Below are 10,899 nucleotides of genomic sequence, written 5' to 3'. Positions count from 1 at the left end.
TACTTGCACATCATCATCTGCACATCTATCACTCCAGTGTTAATGCTAAATTGTAATGATTTCACCTCTATGGGCTATTTATTGTCTTACCTCCCTACTGTTCTACATTTGCACACACTGTACATAGATTTTTATTTTCTATTGTGTTATGGACTGTACGTTTGTTTATGTGTAACTCTGCGTTCTTGTTTTTGTCGCACTGCTTTGCTTTATCTTGGCCAGTTCGCAGTTGTAAATGAGAACTTTTTCTCAACTGGCCTACCTGGTTAAATAAAGGAGAAATACATTTTTATACAAATAAAAAGATAAGCTAAGTCCTGTAAGTACTGTACGCTAAGTACTGTAAAATAAGCTAAGTACTGTAATATAAGCTAAGTACTGTAAAATAATCTAAGAACTGTCAGATAAGCTAAGTACTGTAAGTACTGTAAGATAAACAAAGTACTGTATGTACTGTAAGCTAAACACTGTAAGATGAGCTAAGTAATGTAAGTACTATAAGTACTGTGAGATAAGCTAAGTACTGTAAGTACTGTAAGCTAAGCACTGTAAGTACTGTACAATAAGCTAAGTATCGTAAGCTAAGTACTGTAAATAGGTACTGCAAGTAATGTAAGATAAGCTTTGTACTGTTAAGCTAAGCAAAGGGTGGCAGGTAGCCTAGTGGTTAGAGCGTTGGACTAGTAACCTGAAAGGTTGGTGGATCGAATCCCCGAGCTGACAAGGTAAAAATCTGTCATTCTGCCCCTGAACAAGGCAGTTAACCCACTGCTACTAGGCCATCATTGTGAATAAGAATTTGTTCTTCACTGACTTGCCTAGTTAAATAAAAGGTTAAAAAAAGTACTGTAAGTACTTTCAATTCTGATGCAGGTCTGTCTGGGTTTGTGACAGATCTGGGTTCAAATACTATTTGAAATATAAAAAAAAAAATACTTGATCTGTGCTTGATTGAGCTTGCCTGGCTCAATAGAATTGTCCCAAAACTGCAAAGCCCGCCCATCTGGCAGGCTAGAGTAAACTCTCACAGTATTGAAGAAACATCTCAAATATTATTATTTGTACTCAGTTCTGTGGGTCTGGGTCGTGGGTCTGGGCTGTGGGTCTGGGCTGGAAATCACTCCCAAGACATCAGGCACCCACAATAACACAGCATTCCAATATGGTGCATAGCAAAAAGGAATATGGAAGAATTACACCTCTTCAAACTGTAACATGTTTAGTTAAGAGTGCCTGTGTGCATTGGAAGCATACAGTATGTTACATTCTGATCCGTTGTCTGACTGACTGACTCCAGCTGAGTTTATGCTGAGCTATCAATATTGAACAAATGTTTACGGGTACTAAAACATAAGGAACCATTTCAATCGAGTCAATGAGCTCATAACTCATAGAGTAGATTATTTTTATTCTCCTATCATTTACCACATTTACCGGAGCCTGTTTGCATGACACAAGGGATAAACTATATCTCATCAGCTGTTGATAAGTAGCAGGCTGGGAATCAAATCAAATCAAATTGTATTTGTCACATACACATGGTTAGCAGATGTTAATGCGAGTGTAGCGAAATGCTTGTGCTTCTAGTTCCGACAATGCAGTAATAACCAACGAGTAATCTAACCTAACAATTTCACAACAGCTCCCTTATACACACAAGTGTAAAGGGATGAAGAATATGTACATAAAGATATATGAATGAGTGATGGTACAGAACGGCATAGGCAAGATGCAGTAGATGGTATCGAGTACAGTATATACATATGAGATGAGTGTTGAAAGAGAGCCGCGTCACAAACCAAGGCTACCGCACACCAAGGGACCACAAATCTTTCTCTAGGGACATCAGAGCTGCTGAGGGACCAGGGCTACTGAATTCACTAAAATCTCTAGTGGTTTGTGGTAGTGAACTGACCAGACACTCAGGGGGGTGGGAGGTGTTGCTGGGGGAAATTAAAGTGGTCACTAAGTGCTGGGAGAGCAGTTGTGAATGGACACATTCACAGTATCGTCTGATTCAGCGGCTGAAGCTAGCCAAGCTCTTCTTGGGGCCTGGGGGTCGAGCAGCGAGCTGGGGGCCTAGAGGTCAGGAGACGCAGCAGCGCGGTGGGGCCTAAGTCAGGAGATGGAGCTGCGGTCTGGAGGTCATCACCGTAATCAGCTGAGAGGATCGAGGATAAGGGGATGCAGAGTGCTCATCACTTCATTCCACTGCTCCACAGGCTCATCCAATCACTCCACACAGAGGCTTGCCGTGTGTGTGTGTGTGTGTGTGTGTGTGTGTGTGTGTGTGTGTGTGTGTGTGTGGGTTGTGTAATTGTGTGTGTGTAGTGTGTGTGTGTGTGTGTGTGTGTGTGTGTGTGTGTGTGTGTGTGTGTGTGTGTGTGTGTGTGTGTGCTGTGTGTGTGTGTGTGTGTGTGTGTGTGTGTGATGTGTGTGGTGTGTGATACCCTGCTGTCTCTGAGGAAGACCTTGTCCTTGAGGACCACAGCTGAGGACCCCCAAATACAACCCTGCCTCACCCCCATGACATCCAGGTTGATCTGGCTTCCTTGCCTCACTGTCTCCCCAGGCTTCAATTTCCACTAGATTCAGCTTCTAGATTCAACCCTCGGAACATCACAGAAATAAACTGGCTGTTTAGAATGTCTCACTGACATCATGATGTGTCTACTGCATGCTGAAACTGATCCAACACACTGATTGACTCATATATTCAGCCGCTTTTGCAGGAGTAAGAGTGAATATACTTACTGAAGTGTCTTCTGATAGCCCCTGCGGTACCTCTATGGCCCTCCCGTCCACTCTCACATTACCCCTAGTCACGAACTGGATCAGCGACGAGCTGTCGCTGTAGGTAGGTGGGTGTGTGTGTGAGAGAGAAGGGGGGGATTCCTACTTCCTTCAGATCCATACTGTAAAAAACATTATTAGCCTAAGTAAACATACAAAAATATACTAAACATGTAACAACCAGGTAACAACCAGGTAACAACCAGGTACCAACCAGGTAACAACACTAGCGTTCAAAAGTTTGGGGTCACTTAGAGATTTCCTTGTTTTTGCATTAAAACATACATGCAATTAGTTGCAAAATGAATAGGAAATATAGTCAAGACGTTCACAAGGTTATAAATAATGATTTTAAATTGAAATAATAATTGAGTGCTATTGTCAAAGAAACCTCAAATTACAGCCTTGCAGACCTTTGACATGCTAGTTGTCAATTTGTTGAGGTAATCTGAAGAGATTTCACCCCATGCTTCCTGAAGCACCTCCCACAAGTTGGATTGGCTTGATGGGCACTTCTTACGTACCATACGGTCAAACTGCTCCCACAACAGCTCAATAGGGTTGAGATCCGGTGACTGTCCTGGCCACTCCATTATAGACAGAATTCCAGCTTCTTCCCTAACTAGTTATTGCATAGATTGTAGCTGTGCTTTGGGTCATTGTCCTGTTGTAGGAGGAAATTGGCTCCAATTAAGCGCCGTCCACAGGGTATGGTGTTGCAAAATGGAGTGATAGCCTTCCTTCTTCAAGATCCCTTTGACCCTGTACAAATCTTCCACATTAGCACCAACAAAGCACCCCAGACCATTACATTGCCTCCACCATGATTGACAGATGGCGTCAAGCACTCCTCCAGCATCTTCATTTCTTCTGGGTCTCACAAATGTTCCTCTTTGTGATCCGAACAACTCAAACTTGTCTGTCCATAATATTTTTTCCCAATCTTCCTCTGTCCAGTGTCTGTGTCCTTTTGCCCATCTTAATCTTTTCTTTTTATTGGCCAGTCTGAATATGGCTGTTTCTTTGCAACTCTGCCTAGAAGGCCAGCATCCTGGAGTTGCCTCTTCACTGTTGACATTGAGACTGGTGTTTTGTGGGTACTATTTAATGAAGCTGCCAGTTGAAGACTTGTGAGGTGTCGGTTTCTCAAACTAGACACTCTAACGTACTTGTCCTCTTGCTCAGTTGTGCACCTCCCACTCCTCTTTCTATTCTGGTTACAGCCAGTTTGCGCTGTTCTGTGAAGGGAGTAGTACACAGCGTTGTACGAGCTCTTCAGTTTCTTAGCAATTTCTCGCATGGAATAGCCTTCATTTCTCAGAACAAGACGAGTTTCAGAAGAAAGTTCTTTGTTTCTGGCCATTTTGAGCCTGTTCGAACCCACAAATGCTCCAGATACTGAACTAGTTTTATTGCTTCTTTAATCAGAACAGTTTTTAGCTGTGCTAATATAATTGCAAAAGGGTTTTCTAATGATCAATTGGCCTTTTAAAATGATAAACTTGGATTAGCTAACACAACGTGCCATTGGAACACAGAAGTGCTGATAATGGGCAAACTTTTGAACAGTAGTGTATGTAACAACTAATATCCATGTACTTACCCTCTTCAGTATCTCTGTGTTTAGTAGAAGTTTCACATCTATACTGACAACTTCCTCTTTGGACTGGGAGCCCAGAGTACATGAGATGGTTAAACATGCTCTCCCTGGCCGGTCACAGTCCTGTTAGAGAGAAGGGGGGATGAGAGAGAAGAGAGAGACAGAGAATGAGGGAAAGCGAGAGAGAGAAAGAAAGAGAGAGAAAGAGGGGGGGAGAAAGAGGGGGGAGAGAAAGAGAGAGGAGAGAGAAAGAGATTGAGAGAGACAGAGAGGAGGGAGAAAGAGAAAGGAGAGAGAGAGAGAAAGAGAGAAGAGAGAGAAAGAAGGAAAGACAGAGCGAGATGAACAGATGCTACACAACACACACATGATACATCTCCAAGGGAAACACTTTCACTGAACCTAAAAGTCCACAGACTGGGACAGTTCAGGTGTGTGTGTGTGTGTTCATGGGTGCATGTACACGCCTCTCTCTCTCTGTGCCTGTGCTGTGTGTGTTCATGGGTGTGTGAGTGTATAGACTCTCTCTCTTTTGGTCTCTCTCTCTCTCTGTTTATTCACCAGGACCCTGCGTCCAGACTTGGTGAAGAAGGCAAAGATGGTGTGGAAGATACTCTCTCTGTCCTGGGGGATGGAACAGGGCTTGGGGTTCCTGTGAGGGGTGCAGTTTCCTCGCCCCTCCGCCACCTGGGGAGACAGAGGAAGAGGAGGAGGAAGATGAGAAAGGGCAGGGAGGATGGGAAGAGGTGGATGGGAGGGAGGAGGAGGATGGGAAGAGGAGGATGGGAGTTGGAAAGATAAATATCTCAGGAATGTTCAACAACACATTCTACAGGTGAGTAGAGGACTCTCCTGAGAGAGACCAATCATTTAACTATTAAGACCCACTGATATATTTCTCAGAATTTTTAAGGTTTCACAATTCGTTTTTGTTTTTTACTTGTTTTAAGCAGGGGCACAACTTTCACTCGGGACAACACGTCGCCCCCATATTCTGAAATTGCATTTTTGTCCCTCACAGTTTTATCATAGGAATGTGATACAAAACGAGGCAATAATGTGTTTTAGGACCATGCTGACGCAGCCGAGCCGTCGGGTAGGATGTTTAGAGTGTTTATATATACACAATACCAGTCAAAAGTTTGAACACACCTACTCATTCAAGGGTTTTTCTTTAATTTTACTATTTTCTACATTTTCTACACCAAAACTATGACATAACACATTTGAAATAATGTAGTAACCAAAAAAGTGTTAAACAATATATATTTTATAACAACAAATATTTTATATTTGAGATTCACCATCTTTGTTGCTTCAATCCACAGCCTGAGAAAGTCAGGACTGCGTCCCAAATTGTACACTACTCCCTATATTGGGCACTACTTTTGCCTGTGTGTGTGTGTCTGTGTTTGTGTGTGTGTGTGAGAGAGAGAGACCAAGAGAAAGAGAGCGAGAGAGAGTGTGTGAGAGAGAGAAAGAAAGATAGTTGACCCTCATAACAACTGCACCCTGCTATTAGCTGATTTATGGTACATGAAACATGTCATTTCTGGCATCATTGTGTAGCCCACCACTTGGTACCAGGTTGTTACCAATTACTGTTTAACTCCTTTATATCCATTGTTAACAGATTCCAAGTGAATACCATACAAATAGGGAATAGAGTGCCATTTGGGATATAGCCTTTTTCCCAAATGGCACCCTATTCCCTGTTTAGTGCACTCCTTTTGACCAGGGCCCCAGTTTCATATCTCAGTGACTCCAGATCTACGTTGGGGATGTTATAGAATAGTAGCATGCTCCGCAGGTGTCCCATTCCCCCAGTCCCCCATTCGTTCCGTGCAAGCTCTCTGATCCCACCAAGTAATTCCAGATGTGGGGATGCAGGGTGGGATACGGTCTGATGTCCCTACAGTCTCTGCTCCAATCCTCCCATTCAAACAGTCAACACAATTATAAGGTTGAGCTCCCCCTGATCTACCTATATGAAAGGAGCGGTGCAGAGGTTATGAAAACAAAGCACCTACCGGGGGTGCCTAAATGAGCAACTGTTGTTGTGAAACTAAATGGTCACACAGCCAGTAGTAGCTGTATCAACACTTCTTTCCCATTTATCAAAAATCATCAAATAGTGCCTCGCACTGTTCTAACAGGTCCTGTGTTCCATGACCAGAGACATAGATAAACAAGAAGGCCATTTTAACAGTATTAAAGTGTTTGCCAATGTGGATCCACAGCACTCAGCTATGAAGGAAAACAAGAGCGATAGACTTCAGTTGCATAAAGGCAACAAAGAATGTGGATGTGTGTAGGTGGATAAACCCCTAAACAACGCCAGAGGTACTGACGTTTGGGTGAATGGGTGGAAAGTGTGGATAGACTGCTGTTGGACATATGGACAGGGAAATAATGTGCTATCATTGGTCTCCCCTCAGAGCCTGGTTCCTGTCTAGATATCTTCCTTCTAGGATGTTTTTCCTGGCTCTTTGAGGTCTAGGCCGGGTTAATGTAAAAGCACCTGATGACAACTGCTAATGTAAAAAGGACCTTATAAATGAATCTGATTGATTGACTTTGATTCATAAACTGCTGTTGGAAGGTTCCCACCTGTGTGTCCATGATGTGGAACATGTCGGCCCCATTGCCAGCCAGTCGGTTTGGGATCCTGATGTCCACTATGGAGCCAGGTAACCTGCTGGGGCCGTTGTTGATCACCTGGAAGACGATGAAAGAGGTGGAGAGAAATATTAGGGAGAGAAAGATGGTGAAGGGTAGAGAGAAATAGAAGGTCAGGGGTAAGAGAGGTAGAGGATTGAGGTAAGAGAGAATGTGGGGGGGTAGAAAGAAAGAGAAAGGTGGATGAGAGACAGGGATAGAGAGAGAATAGAGTGAGAGAGTAGTGTGAGAGCGCGAAAGAGAGAGTAGTGAGAGAGAGAGAGAGAGAGAGAGAGAGAGAGAGAGAGAGAGAGTAGTGAGAGAGAGAGAGCGATAGAGAGATATGTTTACAAGGAGCCAAAATAATATGCTGCATGTTTTGACGAGGTAGATGAGGTAGAGCTACTGGTACAGTCATATCAATATAATTGACTTGAATGGGGATTGCCGGATGTACATGTGTCAACAATACCTGAAAGGTGAAGTTTAGAGGCTGGAAGTTACACTCCTTGTCCTCCAGCTGGATGAAGCGAGAGGCATCGATGGAGTTCCCATACAGAAAGGATGTTGGAGTCACTAAACTGTAGACAGATAGAAAGTGATATGGTATTGCACAGCCCCAACAGATTCATGCCAAGATCATTATTTTAGGATATCAAATCAAATGTATAACATGTTTTTGTAGGTCTGTATGTTTTATAGATCAATTTACTGTTAGAGAGACTGATTAAAGACTGGTGTGTCCCCAGATGTTTTCTTCAAGTCCTGTGGTAGAGGAAAGCTGTCATGTTCTGTGAGAATAGTAGCCTGACGACTCACACTAATTTCTTCCACTGCTCTATCAATCGCTACATACTTTAGTCTGAGCCATCATTGAAGTCGTTTTTGGTGAGTAGGGGCACGAGGGGCGTTGTACAAAACAAAGTCATCAGCGATTGGATTGTCTCTAACCAATGAATTAGAGTATCAAAGCCAATGACGAAGGAAAGATCTACAATCTGATAAAACACCTCAGCTACAGCTCTACTCTGCTGTCTGATAATGCTGTCTGATGTCTGATAATGTAGCTCAGCTCTGTCAGGTGTCTTTCATCTGTCAAGAGGCTTAGAACAGAGGTGGAGAGACCAGGCAGGGCGAGTCCAAACAGGGCGAGTCCAAGCAGGGCGAGGCCAGGCAGGGCGAGTCCAGGCAGGGCGAGTCCAGGCAGGGCGAGTCCAGGCAGGGCGAGTCCAGGCAGGGCGAGTCCAGGCAGGGCGAGTCCAAGCAGGGCGAGTCCAAGCAGGGCGAGTCCAGGCAGGGCGAGTCCAAGCAGGGCGAGTCCAAGCAGGGCGAGTCCAAGCAGGGAGAGTCCAGGCAAGGAAAGATCAGGGAAGGAGAGACTGGGCAAGGAGAGACCGGGCAAGGAGAGACCGGGCAAGGAGAGACCAGGCAAGGAGAGACCAGGCAAGGAGAGACCAAGTAAGGAGAGACCAGGCAAGGAGGGACCAAGTAAGGAGAGACCAGGCAAGGAGGGACCAAGTAAGGAGAGACCAGGCAGACTCATAAACTTCCAGAGACATTGAGTGTTAGTTTTGACTTTCATCTTAATGTGACCGTTTGTATTAGTCATGATACAGTTCAAATAAAAAGCAACTGTCTCTCAGCTTGATTCTAGCCAACCATCTTAGCATCCTGTCCATGCTGCTTGATAATGTATATTTGAATAATACATGGTGCTGTCTAGTGACTTCATCTGATAGCATACGTTCAGAGACTACAGTATTTACCAATACATTATGGGGATTGGGTGTGTTTGGCCTAAGTCTACAGTAAGTGTGTATTACAGTATGTCTACAGTAAGTGTGTATTCAGCAAGTTAAACAGTAAGTGTGTATTACAGTATGTCTACAGTAAGTGTGTATTACGCAAGTCTACAGTAAGTGTGTATTAACAGTATGTCTACAGTAAGTGTGTTAACAGTATGTCTTACAGTAAGTGTGTATTACAGTAGTTCTACAGTTAGTGTGTATTCAGCAAGTCTACAGTAAGTGTGTATTACAGTATGTCTACAGTAAGGTGTATTACAGTATGTCTACAGTAAGTGTGTATTACAGTATGTTACAAAGGTGTTACAGTATGTTCTTACAGTAAGTGTGTATTACAGTATGTCTACAGTAAGTGTGTTTGCAGACAAAGTAAAGATGTGTTGTCCTCTTACCCAGTGATAGCTGTGTCCACCTCATGGACCAGTGGATAGACAGATCCAACTTGTTGTCCAACAGCCTATGCTCAGGGTTGGCACTACAATGAAAAACAATAGGAGGCAATTAACAAATAGTTCATATAGTAGATAATAATACATTAACTATGCCAATTTACAGAATAATGATTTAAGTACAAAGCTGTGTCTTCTCTACAGCAACATGAAAGAGAAAGTTAAATCTTAAATTCTTCTGTCTAAAAGAAAAAGTTCTTCATTTTCCACTGCTAACTCCCATACAAATCTGGCTACTTGGAATTTATTCCCCTCCAATCTTTTTTGACAGGAGACCCCCTCCAGCAGTTAATTGACGGCAGACCCCCTCCCAGCAGTCTAATTTGGACGGCAGACCACTCCAGCAGTCTAATGTGATGGCAGACCCTCCAGCAGTCTAATGTGACGCAGACCCCTCCCGCAGTCTAATGTGACGGCAGCCCCTCCAGCAGTCTAATGTGCGGCAGACCCCCTCTCCAGCAGTCTAATGTGATGGCAGACCACTCCCAGCAGTCTAATGTGATGCAGACCCCTCCCAGCAGTCTAATACCCTGACCTACACCGCTCGCGTTGCAAATACATTTAGATATCTATATTATTCAATTATTTGGCACACTGCTCGTGGCGCGCAATGAGCGTCTGATTTGCCAAGGGCTAAATAGAAGTCAGTTCTATTTTGTGATGCAGATCGCGCTGCAAGTCCTGCCTCTCCCATCTCCTCATTGGTTTATTAGAAGCAGGTACCACGTGCCATCTCCTCATTGGTTATACCCACGTGGGTGATTGAAAGACGAACTGTTGTTGTCGTGCATCGTGGTAATACTATGAAGGTTTAGATGCCATCACCATATAAGTTCAAAGAAGAAAAGCCTGGAAGGAGGAGAGATGACTAGAAACGATTCGTTGACCGTTTTATGTGTGGATTAATTGTCGGAGTATAGGACCTTGTGCATTTCATAACAATCAATGTTTATATCCAAGGACAAATTAGCTTGCAACAGCAGCTAGCTAAATAGGGCAAATTAGGTAGCAAGTGCACGCTAGCTAGCTAAATTGCCATAAATGTTAATGCTTTTCAACCTGTTCCCAAATTAATGTAATTGGTTCAGAGTTTGTTTTGATATTTAACCTGCGTGTCGTGATTGCGTTTGGTGTAGGGGGACAAAATCATTTATGCACGATGGCGCACGTGGCGCACGCGCGCGCCGGTTTGGGTTCCGCTGTAATGTGACGCCAGACCCCTCCCAGCAGTCTAATGTGACGGCAGACCCTCCCAGAGTCTATGCTGACGGCAGACCCCTCCAGCAGTCTAAATGTGACGGCAGACCCCTCCCAGCAGTCTAATTGCGGACGGCCCCCTCCAGTAGTCTAATGTGATGGCAGACCCCTCCCAGTAGTCTAATGTGACGGCAGACCCCTCCCAGCAGTGTCTAATGTTGACGGCAGACCCTCCCAGCAGTCTAATGTGACGGCAAGACCCCTCCAGTAGTCTAATGTGACGGCAGACCCCTCCCTAGCAGTCTAATGTGATGGCAGACCCCTCCCAGCAGTCTCTATGTGACGGCAGACCCCATCCAGCACAGTCTAATGTGACGGCAGACCCCTCCCCAGTTAG

At 44.2% G+C, this 10,899-nt stretch overlaps 1 protein-coding gene across 1 annotated transcript in view; it reads right to left on the bottom strand.

Moving 5' to 3' along the window:
- The window catches only part of LOC112074760 (integrin alpha-9-like), a 59,698-nt gene extending 49,243 nt beyond the window's left edge, over window positions 1–10,455 (bottom strand). The window contains exons 1-7 of the mRNA XM_070440661.1: window positions 10,414–10,455; window positions 9,249–9,313; window positions 7,524–7,632; window positions 7,004–7,111; window positions 4,955–5,080; window positions 4,397–4,516; window positions 2,755–2,850 (exon numbers count right to left, since the gene is read on the bottom strand). Of these exons, the coding sequence (XP_070296762.1) occupies window positions 2,755–2,850; window positions 4,397–4,516; window positions 4,955–5,080; window positions 7,004–7,111; window positions 7,524–7,632; window positions 9,249–9,313; window positions 10,414–10,455 (666 nt within the window). The remainder of the gene's footprint in view (window positions 1–2,754; window positions 2,851–4,396; window positions 4,517–4,954; window positions 5,081–7,003; window positions 7,112–7,523; window positions 7,633–9,248; window positions 9,314–10,413) is intronic.
- Between the last annotated feature and the right edge of the window lie 444 nt (window positions 10,456–10,899).

Source organism: Salvelinus sp. IW2-2015, unplaced genomic scaffold (assembly GCF_002910315.2).
Source record: "Salvelinus sp. IW2-2015 unplaced genomic scaffold, ASM291031v2 Un_scaffold2803, whole genome shotgun sequence".
In the NCBI taxonomy this organism is placed as follows: Eukaryota; Metazoa; Chordata; class Actinopteri; order Salmoniformes; family Salmonidae; genus Salvelinus; species Salvelinus sp. IW2-2015.
Note: the sequence above shows the minus strand (reverse complement) of the source record. Positions and strands in the feature narration are given on the sequence as shown.